Source organism: Giraffa tippelskirchi, chromosome 5, assembly GCF_054371585.1.
Source record: "Giraffa tippelskirchi isolate mGirTip1 chromosome 5, T2T-mGirTip1v1.2.pri, whole genome shotgun sequence".
Classification (NCBI taxonomy): Eukaryota; Metazoa; Chordata; class Mammalia; order Artiodactyla; family Giraffidae; genus Giraffa; species Giraffa tippelskirchi.
This window is the reverse complement of record NC_137279.1, coordinates 19,147,195-19,169,722: the sequence shown is the minus strand read 5'-3', so window position 1 is coordinate 19,169,722 and position 22,528 is coordinate 19,147,195. Positions and strand designations below refer to the sequence as shown.

Genomic DNA, 22,528 nt, shown 5'->3' with positions numbered 1-22,528 from the left:
TTTTAATCTAGCTTTAAGAGATGTAAACTCAAGTACTAACAAATAAAATTATATCATGTCTTGGGTTTACACTTAAATATTTCAAAGCAGGTAACAAGAGTAGCATTATGTAGGTAAAAGTTGAAGTTAGATGTTGAGTACATGGGACTTCATTATACTGTGCTATTTTTATATATTGAAAACTATCCTTAATAAAATATTTAAATATGTGCTTCTCTTCCAAAAAACCTATTTCATATTTTGCCTATATTTCCTATATATACACTTAAGCAGGATGAAGAATTTAAATTTCATCTTTCCTTATAATTGAAGGATCCTGCTCTAAATATATAGCATATCACAGCTAACTTGACTTTTAAAAATATAACTCTAAAGATCTGTCTACCCTCTTTTTTTAAGATATATTTTCCCAATACTACAGGAGTCTCTAAAACTTAACTCTTCTTCATAATTAGAGTCTGGTATGATGGTAAAATTTGGTAAATATCAAAGAATAAGAATCATAATAAATTAAGCAATTAACTTCTTTTTTACTTCCAAACTTCAGTTTTAGTCACCAGAGACTTTCGCTCTTAGCACAGCCCTAGTTTCCTACAGAACAAACTTCATGCTGTACAAACGAGTCTTACCCTCTGGAGGATCCCTAAGTCCTCTGTCGGTCATGTTTGAGTTCTATCTCTTCAGACTTTGGGGTACTTTCTGTTAGTATCTGGATTTCCTTGTAAAAATGTCTTGGTTTCTTCTTGTCCCAAGTCCCAACAGGCTCATGCTTCCCGTGGACCCAGGAAACAAGGCATATATACAATGGCTAAAACAAAATGAAAACAATTAAAATGACATTTTTATTCATACATGGGAAAAATGCCTAGTTCAGCTTTATTTACTAAATCTGTTTAGTTTGAGTACTATTTCCTCTCTGAAACTTTTCTAGTGAAGAAAAAAATGTTTTCTGGCTTTCATGAGGCTCATATTCCAAATCCTAGACTATAAATAGAAAAAAAAAGTTTCAGATTATTAACCCTTGTATAGATGACATAACCTTCTAACACATTCTAGTGTGTTTGGAAGGATGTAAAAAGTAAGACCAAGTGACCAGAATCTTGAAGGAAATACCTTTGAAACTGAAATAAAAAGTAACTCCAAGAGTAAAAATTTAAGTCACTGTTGAGTTAATCACTGCAGATTTCCCTTATGTCTTCAATTTCTGTCCCATATAAATTTCTCAGAGTTTGCCTACCAGAAACTTCCATTTATCATTAACAAGGAACATGCACAGTGGTGACCTACAGATGCAGATGGCTCTCTTGGTATTAGGAAGAGCAAATACACATTTGGAGTTTCGTCACTAAGAGTGGTTTTTCTTACAGTATTCTTTTATAAGATATGGAGATGGTTATTTCTTTATACAATGCCCTCTATACACTGCTCAAAGAAGTTATTGTGTAAGTCACTCAGTCATGTCTGACTATTTGCAACCCCATGGACTGTAGATCAAAGAATATATATAAATTATTAAAAGCTGTATACAAAAGGAATCAAAACCAGAGGTAACTTATAAGCAATAAAAACTCAATTATATCTTATACTCAGTAGTTGCAAACATAATTGCGGTTTGGGTCCTTGAATTTTAAATCATTATAACTAGGTTTGAATACATCTTAATTAATCAAAATAGGAACCATTACAATCAACACATTTTTGCTAACAAGAAATGTTTGTTTATTCCTATAGCATGAAAATCTATGCTTCATGATTTGACAAACTCTTGGAAAGCATTTTCTGCATTCTGTTGGTTGTGGAAGTGTTTTCCCTGCAAAAAGTTTTCGAGATGCTTGAAGAAGTGGTAGTCAGTTGGCAAGAGGTCAGGTGAATACAGTAGATGAGGCAAAACTTTAAAAATAAATAGAAAATCCAGTGACAGAGGAGTCTAGTGGGCTACAGTCCATAGGGTTGCAAAGAGTTGGACATGACTGAAGCAACTAAGCACACAGGCATGCACCTCATAATAAAAACTAAAAGGTACCCAGTAATAAATCTACAACACACATGCAAGGACTTTGGAGTGGGGTGAAGTTTATGGTATGTAAATTATACCTCAACAAAACTATTTTTTAAAAGAAGAACTTTTAGGGAGAAAAGTATTAAAACTTTACTGAAGGACATAAAAAGGACCTAAGTAGAGAAATATATTGTGTGTATAGACAGTAAGTTTCAAGGCCATTTAATGCTAATTGCACTCATCTCACACGCTAGGAAAGTAATGCTCAAAATTCTCCAAGCCAGGCTTCAACAGTACATGAACCGTGAACTTCCAAATGTTCAAGCTGGATTTAGAAAAGGCAGAAGAACCAGAGATCAAACTGCCAACATCCGCTGGATCATCGAAAAAGCAAGAGAGTTTCAGAAAAATATCTACTTTTGCTTTATTGACTACACCAAAGCCTTTGACTGTGTGAATCACAACAAACTGTGGAAAATTCTTAGAGATGGGAACACCAGACCACCTGACCTGCCTTCTGGGAAATTTGTATGCAGGTCAAGAAGCAATAGTTAGAACTGGACATGGAACAACAGACTGGTTCCAAATCAGGAAAGGAGTACATCAAGGCTGTATATTGTCACCCTGCTTATTTAATTTATATGCAGAGTACATCATGAGAAATGCTGGACTGGATGAAGCACAAGCTGAAATCAAGATTGCCAGGAAAAATATCAATAACCTCAGATATGCAGATGACACCACCCTTATGGCAGAAAGCAAAGAACTAAAGAGCCTCTTGATGAAAGTGAAAGAGGAGAGTGAAAAAGTTGGCTTAAAACTCTACATTCAGAAAAAACTAAGATCATGGCACCTGGTCCCACCACTTCATGGCAAATAGATGGGGAAACAGTAGAAACAGCGGCTGACTTTATTTTTTTGGGCTCCAAAATCACTGCAGATGGTGACTGCAGCCATGAAATTAAAAGACACTTGCTCCTTGGAAGAGAAGCTATGACCAACCTAGGCAACATGTTAAAAAGCAGATACATTACTTTACCAACAAAGGTCCATCTAGTCAAAGCTATTTTTCTTCCAGTAGTCATGTATGGATGTGAGAGTTGGACTATAAAGAAAGCTGAGCGCCAAAGAATTGATGCTTTTGAACTGTGGTGTTGGAGAAGACTCTTGAGAGTCCCTTGCTGCAAGGAGATCCAAACAGTCCATCCTAAGAGAAATCAGTCCTGAATATTCATTGGAAGGACTGATGCTGAAGCTCAAACTCCAATACTTTGGCCCCCTGATGCAAAGAACCAACTCATTGGAAAAGACCCTGATGCTGGGAAAGATTGAAGGTGGGAGGAGAAGGGGACAACAGAGGATGATACGGTTGGATGGCATCACTGACGTGATGGACGTGAGTTTGAGCAAGCTCTGGGAGTTGGTGATGGATGGGGAAGCTTGGTGAGCTGCAGTCCATGGGGTCGCAAAGAGTTAAGACACAACTGAGCAACTGAACTGAACTGAATGCTAATTCCCTCCAAAATAATCTGTAAGTTCATTGCAATTTGAAACAAAATCTTGAGACAATTTTTTTATTGTTATATGTTTCTTATGGGATGAATGAGCTGACCCTAAAATTCACAAAAAGCAGTAAAGAATTAAGAGTCAAGATAATTCTGAAGGAAGAAAAAAGAATTCTGAAGGAAGGAAATCTCTACCAGATATATCAAGATATTAAAAACAATAGGGCACTGGTGTTAGAACAGACAAACATAATAACACGGAATAGAGAGCCAAGAAATATGTACATACTTAAGTAAAGGAAACTGAGTGACAAAGAGAAAGAATGGATTAGTGAATAAATAGTTTGGGGACAACTGATTTTTCAAACGGGAAAAAAACTAGATGTCTACCTCCACAAAAATCAATTGCAGATTAGAGACCTAAATGTAAAGTGCAAAACTTTAAAATTTTCAGAAGAAAGTGGGGAATACCATTATAACTTCAAGGTTTTCTTAAGCAAGATATAAAAGACATATATATAAACCATGAGGGGAACAAATGTGATGACATTAAAAAAGTTAAATCTCTATACAAATCATCAAAATCAAGGTTAAAAGATAAATTCTTGACTAGAAAAGTATCAGCAACACATATAATAATATATGTAATATATATATTATATATATAATTATAATATAATATATAATACATAATGTTATATATATGTAATATATAATAATCATCAAGGGATTAATATCTAGAATACATAAAAACTACCCCAGATCAGTTAAGAGACAAATACTGCTATTTTGTTTTTTAAGTGGACAAAAGAGATGAACAAGCAGTTAAATAAAAAGAGGACTCTAAAAGTCTAATGAATTGGTTAAGAAATGTAGCCAAGGAAATGCAAAAATTAATGATGAGACACCATCTGACAACCACCAGATTGGAAAAAAAAACGTAATACCAAGGCAATACCAAGTGTTGGTGAGGATTTGGAGATACCCAGACCTGTATTGACAATGAGGCCATCTGTTACAACTTGGGAGGGCAATACGGCAATACTGAGTTGACACACACATTCTACAAATCAGCAATTCTGCTTTTAGACATGTACCTTAGAGAAACTTTTCCTAAAGTGCCCAATGGTGTTTGTGGCAGCATTGTTTAAAAAGTGAGGAAAAATTGAGAAAATCTTAAATGTCTATAAATAAGGAACTAGATTTTTTAAATTGTGGCATATTCTTTAAATGTAATATTATATACAGCAATTAACAAGTTATATATCAAAAATTCATACATTTACAATATTAAAGCCTTTATATAAAATTTAAGAAGCATAAAATACTACGTGTGTGTGTGCTCAGTCATGTCCAACTCTTTGCAACCCCATGGACTGTAGCCCACCAGGCTCCACTGTCCAAAGAATTTTCCAGGCAAGAATACTGGAGTAGGTTGCCATTTCCTACTTCAGGAGGTTTTCTCAATCCAGGAATCAAACCTGAGTCTCATGTGTCTCCTGTATTGGCAGGTGGATTCTTTACCACTGTGCCACCTGGGAAGTCCATCAATACTAGAGAGTGATTCAAAAATAATTAAACAAAGGAAAAAAAAATGAACCAACTACTGATACATAAGATGGATGAATCTGAAAAATGTGATGAGTGAAAAAAGCCACACACAAGATGATATGCCAAATGATCCCATTTATATGAAGTTCTAGAATGGCCAATGGTCTACAGTGATGGAAAACAGAGAAGTGGTTCCGAGGGTAAGGACTACTGACTGGAAAAGGGCATGAGAAAACCTTTCGGGGTAATGAAAGTGTTCTATATTTTTACTGAGGTGGTGGTTACATTTGTCATCAAGCTTAAAATCTGTGCATCTTATTGCATGTAGGATAACCTCAATAAACTTTATTTCATGTAAACCTAACTGAATGCTTTAAAAAAAAACATATTACTTGGAAACTAGGTTGCAGTCAATAAGCAATCTGCAAAGGAACACCAGAGATATATCTATAATCGTACAAGTGCTCAATACATGCCTTTCTTATCACAAGGTACACATCATTCCTGTAGCCCATTTCACTCAGACCCTTTGCAACACACTGCTGTTCATAGCTGAACCAGTATTCCCTTGAGGCTACAAGGAAGAAATGGTATAAACACAGAAGTTCTTGATGTATCTTCAGAAGAAATTACATGGTGGGGTATCTGGGAGACCTGGAGGCATATTCCAGAGGCAGGTCAATTTTTGAACTGTGTCTACTCCATATCAGGAAATGTGTACATTAGAAACCTCTGGACTGCATAACAGAATTGAAGTAGCACCTCATTCTGACGGAAAATAGACATGTTGAAAACTTTTTGCAGCTTCAGGAAAAACCATCTATGAGCATCTCAAAAAAAAAAAAAAAAAAACCAACAACAACCCATCTTTGATGGTATCTTGAAAAAAAAAAAAAAAACTGATGAAGACCTGTATGCTTCATTTAGCAGAGAGGATGTTGGCTTTTAGTGAATCCCTTACAAGTTCAATTGTGAAATATTGGTTTTCAGTGCCCCATTTATAGAGGTTAAAATGATTCATTTTTCCACTTAAATAAAACTTAGCCTTATCATTGGTAGGTATCTTTGCTTCCCTGTGATCCTGAAATCTGCAGTAAAACTTACTGTTTTCCTTTAACTGTCTCCATGAGGGCTCAAATCAGGTTCAAGTAATAAGGTTTTATTGTCTATGGAGACTATAACAGAGAGTAGGCTGAGGGATGCCTTCCTTAATTTCAATATCCTGGGACCTCCCTGAAGAGGGACACAGATTTGCCTCACTGCTTCTTCTTCTGTTGTGGATGCCCTGGCTCTTCCTTTTATGTATTTATTTGGCTGCACTGGGTCTTAGTTTGGCATGTGAACTGTTAGTTGTGGCATGTAGGGTCTAGATCCCTGACTAGGGATTGAACCTGGGCTCTTTGCTTTGGGAGTTTGGAGTCTTAGCCACTGGACCACCATGGAAGTCCCCTGGCTCTGTCTTTTAAAGAGCACCCTTTCTGCTCCATCTCAATGTACCAATGGTAATGCTTGGACAACCTGGTAGGTGTCCATTGTTTGGTACATAGAATGATCTCTGCACTGCAGTAATAAAACCAAGTTTAGCCTCCTGGAACACACAAAATTAAAAGTTGTAAGAGTAATTTTACAAATTGATGCATAACACAGTTTATATACAACTGTTACTGAGTAACAAAATTTTGAAAGTGTTCAACTTTTTTATTGCAATGTACATTGTTTAAATGTACATAAAAATTAAACACATGATCAGAAAAGATACATGTTTGCTTCTGTGGAGGAAAGGATAGGAAGAGGATGAGAACTAGAATGAGTTTCAACTGTCATCTGTTAAGCATTTTTTAAAAAATGAGGTATATGTGGCAAAATGTTAGTATACTTTATCTATTTTTAAAATTGAAGTACAGTTGATTTACAATGTTGTGTTAATTTCTGTCATACAGCAGTGATTTGGTTTTATATATATATATGTATACATATCTTCCTTTTTATATTCTTTTCCATTATGGTTTATCACAGGATATTGAATAGAATTCCCTGTGCTACACAGTAGGACCTTGTTGTTTATCCATTTTGTATATAATACTATGTATCTGCTAACCCCAAACTCGCACGCCACCCCTCTCCCTATCTTCCCTCCCCGTTGGCAACCACAAGTCCATTCTCTGTCTGTGAGTCTTTCCATTTCATAGTTCATTAGAGTCATATTTTAGATTCTACATATCATCTTTTATCCATGGACATTTACCTTGTTTCTATGTCTTGGCTACTGTGAACAGTCTTGGCACTATGAACATAGAGGTACATGCATCTTTTTGTTTTTGCCATCCCAAGAACCTTGCAGATGTTCCCCCATAGGGATTAAACCCAGGTCCTCAGAAGTGAAAGCAAAGAATCCCAACCACTGACCCACAGGGAATTCCCCATGTTTTTGAATTATAGTTTTGTCTGGAGTGGGATTGTTAGATCATATGGTAATTCTATTTTTAGTTTTTTTGAGGAACCTCCATACTGTTTTCTGTAGCGGCTGCACCAACTTACATTTCAAACAACAGTGTAGGAGGGTTCCCTTTTCTCCACACCCTCTCTAGCATGTTATTTGTAGACTTTTTTTCTAAGAAGTGTTGCTTTTTCTTTTTTAATACTTTTATTTTCAGCTGCACTGGGTCTTTGCTGCTTTGTGGGCTGGGCTTTCTACAGTTGCAGAGTGTGGGGGCTACTCTTCCTTGGGATGTGTTCGCTTTTCATTGCAGTGGCTTTCTCTTGTGGAGCACAGGCTCTAGGGTGCACAGGCTTCAGTAGTGGCAGCAAGTGGGCTCGGGAGTTGTGGCTCGTGGGCTCTAGAGCACAGGCTCAGTAGTTGTGGCACGTGGTCTTAAGCTACTCCTCAGCATGTGGAATCTTCCCAGACCAGGGATCAAACCCATGTCCCCTGCATTGGCAGACAGATTCTTATCCACTGCGCACCAGGGAAATTCCATTTGTAGATTTTTTTAATCTTGGCCATTCTGACTGGTATAAGATGGTACCTCATTGTATTATAGTCTTGATCTGCATTCCTCTAATAATTAGTGACGCTGAACATCTTTTTCATGTGCCTATTGGTCATCTATATGTCTTCTTTGGAGAAATGTCTATTTAGGTCTTCTGCCCATTTTTCTTTTTCTTTTTTCTTTTTTCTTTTCACAATTACAGGAGACTTGGAAAATACAGAACAAAATTACATAGTTCCACTATTTTTTAAGTATATAAATTAATATTTTTATTTGGAGCTTCAATATAAAACTCTCAAAAATTATCAAAATGAATATACAGAAAAGTAGAATACAGTAGACCTGAAAGCACCATGAACCAATTCAACATAATTAAGATTTATAGTGTATGATTTCAATATCTTTAGTTCATGAAATTTTTCCAACTGTTTTATGTCCCTGTGTATGTTTCAGTGTCTCCTAGTTTATAGAAACTTGAATAGAATTTGTATCCTACTATTGTTTATAGGCTTTCATAGGGTAAACAGTGAATTTTACACTTCACTATATCTTACACCTCTATGTACAACAGGACTATACACCTTATGAGGGCTCAATAAGTTGACCTACTGTGAATAAAATTTCCTTTACTATTTCCTGGTGGCTCAGATGGTAAAGCGTCTGCCTACAATGCAGGAGACCCAGGTTCAATCCCTGGGTAGGGAAGATCTGGAGAAGGCAATGGCAACCCACTCCAGTATTATTGCCTGGAAAATCCCATGGACAGAGGAGCCTGGTAGACTACAGTCCATGGGGTCGCAAAGAGTCGGACACAACTGAGCAACTTCACTTTCACTTTCATTGTATGAAAATTGCCCATTTTTCAATTGGGTTGTTTGTTTCTTGTTGTTGTTGAATTGTATCAGCTGTTCGTATATTTTGCAAATTAAGACTTTGTCAGTTGCATCATTTGCAAATATTTTCTCCCAGTATGTAGGTTGTCTTTTTGTTTATGGTTTCTTTTGCTGTGCAAAAGCTTGTAAATTTAATTAGGTCCCATTTATTTTTGTTTTTATTTCTATTGCCTTGGGAGACAGACCTAAGAAAATATTGGTATGATTTATGTCAGATGTTTTGCCTATGTTCTCTTCTAAGAGTTTTATGGTTTCATGTCTTATGTCTTTAAGACATTTTGAATTTACTTTTCTGTGCGGTATGAGAGTGTGTTTCAAATTCATAGATTTACCTGTGGCTGTCCAACTTTTCCAACATCACCTGCAGAAGAGACTGTCTTTTTCCTATTGTATATTTTTGGTCTCCTCTGTTGAAGACTGATCATAGGTGTGGGGGTTTAATTTTGGGCTCTCTCTTCTGTTCCACCGACCCATGTATGTCTGTTTTTGTGCTAATATCATGCCATTTTGATTGCTGTAGCTTTGTAGTATTGCCTGAAGTCTGGGAGGGTTATGCTTTCTCCTTTGTTCTTTTCCCTTAGGATTGCTTTGGCAATTTTGGGTCTTTTATGGTTCCATATAAAGTTTAGGATTATCTGTTCTATTTTTGTGAAAAATGCCATGGGTAATTTGATAGGGATCACATTACATCTGTAGACTGCTTTGGGTAGTATGGCCATTTTAACAATATTAATTCTTCCAATCCAAAAGCATAGGACAGCTTTCCTATGTAAATGTGTTTTAGATTTGGGTGCAATAGGTGAATACTATTTTCAGCATTTTTCTATATGATTGATGTTAATAAATTTTTTAAATGAGTAATAAAATGTAATGTATTCGCTTCTGTGAGGAAAAGTTAAGAATCAAAATGAAAAACCTATAAGGGTTAACTCTGAGCCCACACACAATGAACTTATGTTACAAAGGCACACTTCAACAACAGTTTCCTATGCATTTTGTCACAGCCAGCTGAGAGGAGACAGGACAAAGGAAAGCTACTCTCAAGAATAAAATTGGGGCTGGGAGAGCAGTAGGACCTTACCCAACCTCTATTCCATCCTGGAAACTTCAATCTTATGATGTATGGACTTAATATTCTTTCTATTTTACAGGTGAGGAAATTGAGACAGAGAAAGGTTAAAAGAATTTTACCCAAGAACACACAACTAGTAGAGGCAGAGTTAGGATTTGAACTCAGGTGATCTGAACTCAGGTATTCTGACTGTGGGACCCTAGCTGTTAACCATGATACTAAAACAACAACAATAAAACCACATAGTAAACATACTACAAGGCACTCCGAATCTAGGTTTGAACTGTGACTCTAGCACATATGACCTGGGTAAATTTACACAGATAAACTTTTCTTTAATTGCTTTTTTCAGCATTGTGTAAAGTCTCAGGTGATAATAAATCATATAGTAAATTAGTTAGATCTACCACAATTATGACTATAAATGGGCCTAAAAAAATGTGACAAGGATCTGCCTCGGGTCATTCATCCCTCTAAGCCTCTTAATCTTCATCTCAGGCCATGTGATTCACACAACTACAGGCTCGACCTCAGTTACAAGATAAACCTTGTCCTTCATCAGAAAAGATTTAAGAAATTTTTGATAATTTAGCATCAAGTTCTAACAGTTGGCCTTAATCCTTATTCTAAAAGTTAGACTCTATCTGATCCCTAGTTCTAACTTTTGCCTCATTCTCTTATACCTCTCCTCATCCTAAAGACTTACTGCAGTGCTGATTGATAGACATGTATCACATTTAAACCTCACAACAGTATGAATTGGGTATCATTACACAACTTATTTCACAGATGAAACTGGACAGAGAAAGGTTAAAATGCCCAAGCTCATTTAATAAGGTCAGAATTAGAAGACACACTCAGGTCAGCTGGCTGCAAGGCCATTAGTTTTCCTCTGTAACAAGCAGTTTTCAAGCGGTGTTCTGAAGACTGCATTGAGACTCAAGGGCTGCCAGGGGAGACTCAAGAGATAGAGGGGTATGGCTCTCAACTCACTTTTACAGACACGTGTATTATGATTGCCACGTCATGGAATTCTTTCTTACATGTGTGCTTGCCTGGACTATGTTCTCCTACAACTTAGAGATGAATCTTAACTCAGTCACCCACAACCCAAGACAGCCTTCTCTTCAGTAGATACTTTCCATTAAATTTCTACTCCTAGATCTGCATTAAAGTAACAGAAAGTAGTTCTGGAAGTCATTTTAGAAATGGCCACCATTACATGTAAGTAATATTATCAACTCTCCCAGAGGATGGAAGTGTAGCTTAATATGGCTCACATCATCCAAAACAGTGGATCATCTGTCATGAGAATTAATTTTAGGAATTCACTTATACTTTCAAATTCATTATTCATAACCATGAATGAGTACTATAGAATAGTCTGCAGTGTTTTAAACCCAGTGAAGTCCTACTAAAGACCTAAGTTGAAAAGCTATGGTTTTCTAAATTTTCTCCCTTGCTCCATTTTATGACCTTTACCACATGATGTTATTTCTGAGAGCTGACGGTATCAGGTATGTGATAATAATAGTGGATGAAGGCAAAGTACCCTTCTTAATGTAATAATAAAATTAGTATTTTTGATTCCTTTCTCTTGCCCATGTACTCACAAAGTTTATAATGACACCCTACAGAACTGTTTAAGGACTACAACAGAGCCCTCTCCACAAACAGTTGAGAAAAATGTGACTGAGTTATGACCTGAAATATCCTGCAGAGTCCTTCAGTCTGCTATGAAACCTCTTTATTATGTCACTGGCGAAGTACAATAACTACCACTATCTTACAGTATTATGAGTACTCTCGGTTCCTAGTCTTTTAAGTTAGGTAACTAAATATGATGGATATGCTGCTATGGTATTTTTCAAGGTATGGTTCATAGAGCATCTGCGTAAGAATCTTCTGAGGCACTATTTATAAAATGTAGATTCCTGGGCCCCATAAGAAACTTTGGAAATCAAAATTTCTGTAAGATCAGGAAATTTGCATTTTTGACAAGCTCACCCAGGCGCTGACTTGAACCTCAACTGTATAAATCCATTTAATGTCCTACTATTTAAGAATGAGATTGGTTAAAACAAAAACAAAAGAACCTTTCTCTATTCTCCTGAATTGAACATAAGTAGTGTTTTTTGGTGTGTGTCTGAAAAAGTTTAGGAGACAGTGATATTGACTATAATACCATCCTCAAAAGCAATACCTCAAAGTAAATTTTCACTTTTTAGATAAAGCTTTAGGATAGTGTAGTTCTTAACCAAGGATTAATAATAAACTAATTAGTCTTCACTCAGTATAGCAGTCCACACACAATTTATTCAGCAACAGAACAGAAGAGAATGTCAATCATGACAGACATAAGGCAGATACAGGGTAGATCTCTGGGGTACATTCTTTATACAGACTAACAAATGACTTTTAACAACATGTGGCAGGCATGATTTGTTGCATACCAACAGCCATTCATTCCTCACTTCTTCCTAAAAGAGCCTTGATTTTATTAGGGGCGACAATGTGTCCTACCCAGGCAATGTCAACTCCATTCCCCTCTGTCAGGTTTCCCAGGCTCCCTCATGAATCAAGGATGGAAGGGAAAGTCCCTGATGTATTGAGATGTAAGGAAAAATCTGAGGGACTCTTGAGAGACTTTTTTCCCAAATAAAAAAGAGAGACTTGAAAGGACAAAGCTTTTTGCTCCCTACTTCCAGCCTTTGAGAGAGATTGAAATTTCTGGAGCAGCAACAAGCTACACTGTACTCACTGAGAAAACAACTATAAGGACAAAAAGCCAATACAATAAGGATCCCAGGGGGGAAAGACAGAAAGAACCTGGGACCTTGAGAACATTGTTGAGTTGCTACATAAACAATGGATTATTTAGCATCTTAAGTGGAATTTTTAAATTGTTAAGTGGACTCTTGAGATGTTTTCAGCTGCTTTTTCCAAGTTTCTTAACTCAAACTCTGGTTCCATGATTCTTATGAACAAGTGAAGGCCAGAATGAGGCCAATGTCAGGTTGAGTCCTTCTTAGTTCTAAGAAAAATGTTTCCCCTCAACTGTTCATAATCTATATGGAGTCAAGTTTGACAACTCCTTCTGTCACCCAGCTCCTAATACAGGTACTTTTCCATTTCCAGAGGAGGACATTCTAAGTTCAGTCACCACAAAGACAGGACAGTCTTTGCTTATGTACAGCCAAGTAACTAGATAGTGGCATTTCTGCACATTATTCTGTAACTTATATAGGCGTTGCCTGATTGAATGTGGTTTCTCTAACAGGGACCAGTTAATAATGTCAAAGCCACACTGAGGATAAACCAAATAGAGCCAATGATGAATATTTGGTTAGATATGAATAAATCTTATATATATATATATATATAATTATCACTGATTAATATATAAGAGGTGGAATTTAGAACAATATAGATTCTTATTAAATGTCTAATTGTTTTACTGGAATAATCTAGAATTCAGCTACAAGGATGCTTTCCCACAAAAGTTATTACTAGAATATAATTAAAGTACACACAGTATGAGGCTTCTCCTCCAGGACTACCTTGTCATAATAACGGCAATGATTAGGCTGTGGAGATTTTTAGGAGGAGCAAGCTAATTCCAAAACATAGGAAATATGGATTAGTCAGGTTCCAGAAGAACAGTCTAGCTTGGACCACTAATTAAATTCATGCTGAACAAGAGATGCATAGACCCTGGAAGCAGATCCAACAATTTAAGCAGTTTCCCAAAGCAGTGACAGTCTGGATCAGATTTAGAAAGGAGTCATTTTTCCATCTTCCTTGGGCTACTAGTACAAAACCCTTTAGAGTCTCCATGATCTTGACTGTTTAAGAAGTTATTTGCTTTGGCCAAGTTTTTTGTTTAAGGTTTTGTCTGTCCTCGTCAGGATTAACTGTAGTGCAGGGTTAAAACCAGCGACTCTAGAGTCATGTATTCTTTTTCTAACCAGTGGAGGACCCAGAAGAAATGGGTGGCAAGCTTTTTCAAAGGTCCACCTGGTAAGATTTTGAGGAGCCCACTCAAGTGGGAAAGACCAAGGAAGAACAAGGCTTCTATTAGCAGGATTATCAGGATAACACTCAGGGCAATAATCAGCTCTGTTAATACGGTCTAAGAAGACTTGGTAACATTCATTCTCAACCAGTTCAGTTTGGTACAACCAGTGGCCTAGTTCTAAACTAGGAAACCACTGCTGCCCACAGTCAGGGCAATGTGAATTATCTGAGAACATTGGGACCTGCAGAGACAACACAGAAAGCAAATGTAACAGTAAGAGGCAATATGATAATAAAGAGAGACACCCAAGTGACCAGACCTATTACAGTTTTGGTTTAGCACTTTCTCAGTCCAACCACCATTACTTATAGAGGGTAAAATCTGGCTTGCACCTTTGTGCAATTCTTCAAGATTTCGTTGTCTATTTTTCACTCACTTGTAGCCAGTCTCCAAACTCAGGGACTGATCCTGTCTATGTTATCAGTCACTACCAGCAGCACAGATGTCACAACAGCTCCTTTAAATCTCAGCTTCTTAAGAAAAGACAGGGTTCTAGTCTAAGTTACTTTTTCTTGTGTGTTATCAGCTGGTGGTATTTGCAGAGGCACTTGGCTTACTCTGCTTTGCTGGTAAGTTATTATGTCTGTTTGGTGAAACAGAAGCTGACAGTCCAGTGAGTCTTTGGTGGGTGCTGGCACTCTTGCCGTTGTAATACAAGTACCCAAGTCTTAAGGCCTTAGCACTTTATAGCGATGAAGAGGGGTCAGGAAAACTTGGCAGCGTCCTCTTGAGCGTGGATCCAATGAAGTCTTTCTTGGGAGGACCTTAATCAGGACCCAGTCACAGGGAAGTAGCTGCTGTTGAGTTGGTTGAAGGGTTCTGGGAATGCTTCACATACCTGTAAATAATAAAACTTCAGACAACTCATATGGGCTTTGAGTTGCTCACAATATCATTAGAAACATGCATTAGGAAATCATTTGGGTCAGTCAAGGTGCATAAGAATTGTCTCATGGGATTCCCCATGACAACTTTATACGGGTTCAAACCAACTTATCTGTTGGAAGTTATTCTTATGCTCGACTGGGCAACAGGGAAGATTTGGGTTCATTTAAGATTTGTACTAGTCTCGTTTATTTTTTAGGACTATGTATTTATTTTTCCTACTCCTTTTGCACTTTGGGAATAATACGGTCTGTATAATCATATACATGGTAAAACTTTGAGATTTCTTTTATCTGTCTTCCATGAAATGGGTGCCATATATAGTATTACCATAATGGGTGGGATAATGTTAACAACGGTGACAGCCTTCTAAAACAGACTTCAATGCAAGGAAAACCTTACAAAATTATTAGATAATATTCTTAATAACCAACCATAGAAAGTTGGATGAAATCCTTTTGAAGGCTGGAAAATAAACCACAAGGGACATGCCTCACTGCCCACATCTGTCTTTATGGGCTTACACACATTTAAGTTTAAGCCAATTAAGGCATAGTCCTGAACTATTCTTGGGACATACATAGTAAATCAGTTGGGATTTACAGACACTTTCACCATCTTTGTACTCCTTCATGACATTTAAATGTAACAAGTAAACAAGGTGGGGTAGAGTAAGATGTACTGAACAACTAGATAGCCACCTAGAGTGTGCCACAGATCATCAGAATACAATATGGAGCCTGCCTTTCTCCAGCAATTCTTTTGTGAATTCTGAGGCCTGATTCTGTGAGAGCACTAAGGAACACTGGGGAAGATGGGTGTCCCATTTACACAGGGTTAAAACTGTATAAAGATATAGCCTGAAAAGCAGAGGCAGTAATATCCTCAGCTGTGATCAGCCAAAGCATTTTCCTTACAGACTATCAACAGTAGCTGCGATTCTCAGATCTTAAAATGGCAACTTAAAAGATAACTGAAGAGCCACCTCTGAGAGGGCTGCAACATGAAGCGAATATTTTAGTGGGGGCTCCAGATGGGGCGAGATAGAATCAGAGTTGATACACTGATGTGTTTTATGAGGTTAGGTGACAATGTGTGAAGGCTACCAATCCAGCCCCTCAGGCAAGAATGAACACAAAATAGGTTTTCTGACCTTTGTGGTGGCAACATAGGGTATAGCAGATTTCCCTGAGGGTATACTGTCAGGAGCCACTACAGTACAAGTTTCACTTGCTGAATCAGGAAATCCTGGGTACATGAAAGAGATGATAAATAAAACCCACATGATTGTGGGGTTTAACACAGAAGTTAGTGGTAAAGTTATATGACTAAGTTTGATGTTGAAAAGATACAGAATTTTGGAATTTTTAGAGTAAAAAGGGGAAACTCAATTAAAACCACAAGATACCATATTTCATTTCGACCAGACTGACAAAAATTAACAAGTTTGACAATGTGGGCTCTATACACCCTAGGCAAGACTTCCCCTCCCCCATGACTCCATATCTCTATTATAGCAGAGTTAAGAAGAAGCCCTAAAGCTCCAAATGCTCAGGATAAAACCCCTCTTCTCCCAACCTTCGTTTCTCCAACTTCAACAGTTAAGACAGCACTAGAGCTCCAAGTGCTTATATGTTAAGTGCTTAACTTAAATGCAGAGTACATCACGAGAAACGCTGGGCTGGATGAAGCACAAGCTGGAATCAAGACTGCCAGAAGAAATATCAATAACCTCAGATGGATGTGCAGATGACACCACCCCTATGGCAGAAAGCGAAGAACTAAAGAGCCTCTTGATGAAAGTGAAAGAGGAGAGTGAAAAAGTTGGCTTAAAACTCAACATTCAGAAAACTACTAAGATCATGGCATCCAGTCCCATCACTTGTGAGAGACTTTATTTTTCTGGGCTCCAAAATCACTGCAGATGGTGACTGAAGCCATGAAATTAAAAGATGCTTACCCCTTGAAAGAAAAGTTATGACCAACCTAGACAGCATATTAAAAAGCAGAGACATTACTTTGCCAACAAAGGTCCATCTAGTCAAAGCTATGGTTTTTCCAGTACTCATGTATGGATGTGAGACTTGGATTATAAAGAAAGCTGAGCGCCGAAGAATTGATACTTTTGAACTGTGGTGTTGGAGAAGACTCTTGAGAGTCCCTTGGACTGCAAGGAGATCCAACTAGTCCATCCTAAAGGAAATCAGTCTTGACTATTCATTGGAAGGACTGATGCTGAAGCTGAAACTCCAATCCTTTGGCCACCTGATGTGAAGAACTGACTCATCTGAAAAGACCCTGATGCTAGGAAAGATTGAAGGTGGGAAGAGAAGGGGACGACAAAGGATCATATGGTTGGATGGCATCACTGACTCAATGGACTTGAGTTTGAGTAAACTCCAGGAGTTGATGATGGACAGGGAGGTCTGGAGTGCTGCAGTCCATGGGTCACAAAGAGTCAGATACGACTGAGCAACTGAACTGATCTGAGAGCTCCAAGTATTCCTGAACCAACAGAACTCTAGTGTTCCATATGTTCCAGACAAAACTGACCCCTCCCGGTCCTCCAAACCACTACAGGTAAAAGGAGAGTCAAAAAGGGACTCCAAAGCACTAAATGCTCAGGTCACGTACTACAAGCCTCCTAACTCATGCCCAGCCTTATCACCGAAAGAGTGAAGAGGCCTTCCCCAAAATACTCCTGGCAAGATTCTCAAATCTTCCTGCTTCTTGCCCTCACAACTTCACTACCATTATCTGCTTGAAAATATGCTGCTGCTGCTAAGTCGCTTCAGCCATGTCTGACTCTTTAGCGACCGCATGGACTGCAGCCTACCAGGCTCCTCCGTCCACGGGATTTTCCAGGTGAGAGTACTGGAGTGGGTCGCCATTGCCTTCTCCGGCTTGAAAATATGAGGACCAACCAATCCCATTAAACCTGTACCTCTGTTTATGTCAATCACCACATGGAGCCCAGAGCTTCCTGATTAAACTTCATCCCCTTAAGTCTCTAATCCCCTATGGCTCTGAGCACAGTGAGACAATATTCCCTCTCCTTCTTTACTTTTCCTCCCCATAAAACATGTACCATTTTGATATATTAAATACGTATCAGAGAACATAGAGTAATTTGAATTCTTATACCCTAATGACAGGAATATAAATTAGTATAACCATTTTGGACATTATCTAATAAAGCTGAGAATGTGCATTTCCTATAACTCAGTAATTCCACTCTTAGGTAACTACCCTTGAGAAAATTACATGTTTATTTAAAAACATGAATAAAAATATTCATGGTAGTTCTCTGTATAATAGCAAAATAACAGCTAAAATGTCCATAAGCAGTAGAATGGATTAAAAAACCTGACGTATTCTTATAAAAAGCAAGTAGCAGAAAGATATACATACACTCACTCTCTCTTATGTAACAGTTTCCATTTACATAGTTGCAATTTATTGCTTAGGAATAAATATGCAATAAAGCTAAAAAGAAAAAGATAAGCACAAGGATAATTACTACCTTTGATGGGAGAGGGAAGTAGTTGGGGTAAGGAAAGGTATACAGAGTATTTCAAAGATAATTATAAACATTTTTTCTTTGAATGGTTGGAGGTACATGAATGGTCACGGTATCATAAATCCTAACAACTTACATAACCTCTATTTGATTTTTTTTTTCTATTTCTATCTTCATTTTTATATTTTAAATACTTTTTACTGGAGTATAGTTGATTTACAATGTTATTAAGTTTCTGCCATACAGCAAAGGGAATCAGCTATACTTAAACATATATCCACCCTTTAGGGCAGAGCAGAAATCAGGACTGGGCTAGAAAAACAGATTAATAGGCAAAACCAAACTTTCACACTGTGGACAAGAAGATCAGCAGCAATTATTCTGTTCAGAGGCAAGGTGGGTGACTGAGGAAGAGGAACCCTATAGAAAAACACAGCTGTGTTTTTCTCATAATACTGCAAGCAACTATCTCTTTCTAGAAACAAGGTAAAAGAAAATATAATATTGTAAATCAACTATTTGTTGTTGTTCAGTCACTCAGTTGTGTCTGACTCTGCAACCCCACAGACTATAGCCCGCCAGGCTCCTCTGTCCATGAGATTCTCCACGAAAGAATACTGGAGTGGGTTGCCATGCTCTCCTCCTGGGGATCTCCCCAACCCAGGGATCTAAGCCAGGTCTCCCGCATTGCAGGTGGATTCTTTACTGTCTGAGTCATCAGGGAAGCCCAAGAATATTGGGAGTAGGTAGCCTATCCTGTCTCCAGAGGATCTTCCCAACCCAGGAATCGAACTGGGGTCTCCTGCATTGAAGGCGGATTCTTTACCAGCTGAGCTGCTAGGGAAGCCCTACCTAATGTTAATTAATGGAATTAATTTCTCCATTAGCTACCTAATGGAAAGGAAAGTTTATCCTGGCATATTTTATAAAGGCACGCATCTCTGTGCAACACTTTGTTTTTTCATATGGTGCCTTTGTGCATATTAGAAAAGGAGCACTCTCCTTCTAGGCAAGATGAAGCCTAAAGAACCTCAACTGGCCTCACCTGGCCAAGCATTCAACAGTAATCCTCCATCTGTGAAATAATAATCCTCTTTTTTTTCCTGGCCACACAGCACGGCAAGTAGGGATCTTAGTTCTGCACCAGGGATGCGCCCCCTGCAGTGGAAACAGGGTTCCTCCGCATCCTAAGATTCAAACAACCACAGACTATGCGGTACCATACTATTGAGGGTAACAGGCAGGAAGGCCAGGAGTCTCCAAATGGAGGAAATAGGCTGCAAGTGTCAGACATTTTTATCTCTCAAGCGGCAGGAGGAAACAAACTAGCGATATTTTTTCCCTTCTCTATACAAATTTAAAAGAGGTTTCTCTTAAAATACTGTATTGCCATAATGACACCTGGTTTCACCTGAAGTTAACTATTCTCAAACCCTGAGATAATCAATGCATTCTTCTTATGGAAATGTTTCTCTTAGCTATGTTAATGTACTATGCATTTACCCCAAACTCTATCTTCAAGTCCATTTGGTCTAATGGCTCAGAACCAACCTGACAAACCAGTATGTTATACTCAGACAATGTTCCCCTAATCTATGTAAATGAAACTATTTGTATGGTAATCTGCCCTTCTGCAAGATTCAAGTCAATCCTTTTATGACCTGGGATGTCTGGTGACAAGATTATCCCAACACATCTTATGGATGAGGGGCCTGGTGCCATTGGAGTTTTAAGACATTCCTTTCTTTCATTAACAAACTGCTAGTGACTATACAACATCCAGCTGAAGACTAGCAGGGGGGTACTCTTTCTGCCCCCTTCTGATGCCTCTGTGAGAAGCTTTCTCTACCTCCTTTATACTTAAATAAAACTTTATCGCACAAAAACTCTGAGCGATCAAGCCTCGTCTCTGGCCCCGGACTGAATTCTCCTCAGGAGGCCAAGAATCCTGGCCATCTTTTCCTGGTCCAGCAACAACCTTTCACTATTTATCGCTTAAAAAAAATCTGCATGTAAGTTGACTCACACAATTCACACTGTGTTGTTCAAGTCAACTGTACACACATTTAGATTCCCAAAGGAACCTGAAATGGTTCAGAACCATTGAGCAGGAATGGTTCCTAATCATTTCACTATCAAAGGCAATTTTTATTCGTAGGCTCCCCCCTCTGATCTCACTTTGGAAGGATTCCAGAACAACTACCATTCTTGTAATGATGTCATTTTCTCATTTTATTAATTAGACATGTAACTCTGCCAGTCAGAACTTCTAATAAAACAAGTAAAAAACCAGTGTTAATAGCCCTGGTTTAGAAATTTTCAATACTTTAAATTAGAGATAATATTCAAAGCACCTGTAACATAAAGTTGGAAAGACTGAGACATTTTGGATTTGTTTCCTTTCTCAACACCATTAGCTTAAGTCCAAAGTGGTTGAGTTGAGGTGAATATATGATAACCATTTTTGCCTGCATGCACAGTCTCATGTGACCCTTTGTGACCCCCATGGACTATAGCCCACCAGGCTCCTCTGTCCATGGAATTTTCCAGGCAGGAATACTGAAGTGGGTTGCCATTTCCTACTCTAGGGGATCTTTAAGACCCAGAGTTCAAACCCACATCTCCTGCATGGGCAGGCGCATTCTTTACCAATGCTCAAAATACCCAAAAACAACCAGTACTCGACTGATTATTGTATTGCTTAAGTTACTGAGGAAACCACCATGTACTAGGCACAATGCTGAATATTATAAATACAAAGAGAAAAACCTTACAGAACTTCTAGATAGATGTCCAGGGAATCCAGAGTGGAACCAATGCTTTAGGTAAAGTGAAAGTGAAGTCGCTCAGTCATGTCCGACTCTTTGGGACCCCATGGACCTACCAGGGCCTACCAGGATCCTCCGTCCACGTCCACGGGATTTTCAAGGCAAGAGTACTGGAGTGAGTTGCCATTTCCTACTCCAGGGGATCTTCCCAACCCAGGGATTGAACCCGGGTCTCCTGCATTGTAGGCAGACGCTCTTATTGTCTGAGCCTCCAGGGTGGGTTTCAAGGGCTTTTAGATGGATATAAAAAGATTGCCTTCAGAAATCACAGAAATTGTATGCGTGTGTGCTCTGTCGTGTCTGACTCTTTGTGACTCCATGGGCTGTAGCCCACGAGGCTTCTCTGTCCATGGAATTATCCGGCAAGAATAGTGGAGTGAGTTGCCATTTCCTACTCCAGGGTAATAAGTCTCACACATAAAGTGAAATCTCAAAAGCTTCATATTTCATTAACCAGTTCTGAATTTAGATGTTGAGAGTTAAGGAGTAGGGCTTCCCAGGTAAAGTGGTAAAGAATCTGCCTGCCAATGCAGGAGACGCAAGAGGTGCGTCAGTCCCTGGGTTGGGAAGATCCCTTGGAGGAAGAAATGCAACCCGCTCCAGTATTCTTGCCTGAAAAATTCCATGGAAAGAGGAGCCTGGAGGGCTATAGTCCAAGGGGTCACAAAGAGTCAGATACAACTGAGCAACTGAGCACACATAGCACAGATTAAGAAGTATGAAAAAAAAGAATTCTTTTCAAATTCACGTAATCTAAAATAATTCTTTGCTTAAAATATATTATGAAATACATAATCCTGAAAGAAGTTTTCAGTCCGTTTTGTGAGGAATTACTTTTAATTTGGCAAAGTCTTGAGATCAGAGAGAAGGCACACTCCAGCACTATTTGGCACACACACTATTCCCTCTTCCAAAAAACATAAGCTGAACAAAAAATATCCTGAGTTGCACAGGGATTGACACAAAGCAAATTCCCCTGGTGGTCCAGTGATTAGGACTCTGAGCTCTTAATGCCAAGGACCAGGGTTCAATCCCTGGTTGGGGAACTAAGATCCCACAAGCTTCAAGAGGTGCAGTCAAAAAAAAAAAAAAAGCAAAGAACTGACAAACATAACAGGTGTGTTTGTGCATTGCTGGCATTCCACAAAGGGGAACAACTGGTTTAGACATTTACTGGTGCATTTCAATCTACTTTGCCCTAATGGAC

At 38.3% G+C, this 22,528-nt stretch overlaps 2 protein-coding genes and 1 non-coding gene across 10 annotated transcripts in view; 1 reads left to right on the top strand and 2 right to left on the bottom strand.

Moving 5' to 3' along the window:
* Positions 1–22,528, bottom strand: part of LOC145504670 (torsin-1A-interacting protein 2-like) — a 39,615-nt gene that overhangs the window by 6,877 nt on the left and 10,210 nt on the right. For 2 of the 8 annotated variants that reach the window (XM_081485868.1, XM_081485867.1), the window contains exons 2-3: positions 14,465–14,926; positions 630–808 (exon numbers count right to left, since the gene is read on the bottom strand). In XM_081485868.1, the coding sequence (XP_081341994.1) occupies positions 630–663 (34 nt within the window). In that variant the 5' untranslated portion in view covers positions 664–808; positions 14,465–14,926. Of the gene's footprint in view, positions 1–629; positions 809–14,464; positions 14,927–16,126; positions 16,222–22,528 lie in introns of those variants that run through there. The other 6 variants (XM_081485872.1, XM_081485869.1, XM_081485866.1 and 3 more) reach the window with 4 other exon arrangements.
* Positions 8,679–8,750, top strand: TRNAC-ACA (transfer RNA cysteine (anticodon ACA)). The gene has a single exon. It is a non-coding gene; the product is annotated as a tRNA-Cys (tRNA).
* LOC145504673 (torsin-1A-interacting protein 2) lies at positions 12,307–14,353 on the bottom strand. Its single transcript, XM_081485873.1, has one exon. The coding sequence runs from the start codon at positions 14,261–14,263 to the stop codon at positions 13,868–13,870; it is 396 nt and encodes a 131-aa protein (XP_081341999.1). The 5' UTR covers positions 14,264–14,353; the 3' UTR covers positions 12,307–13,867.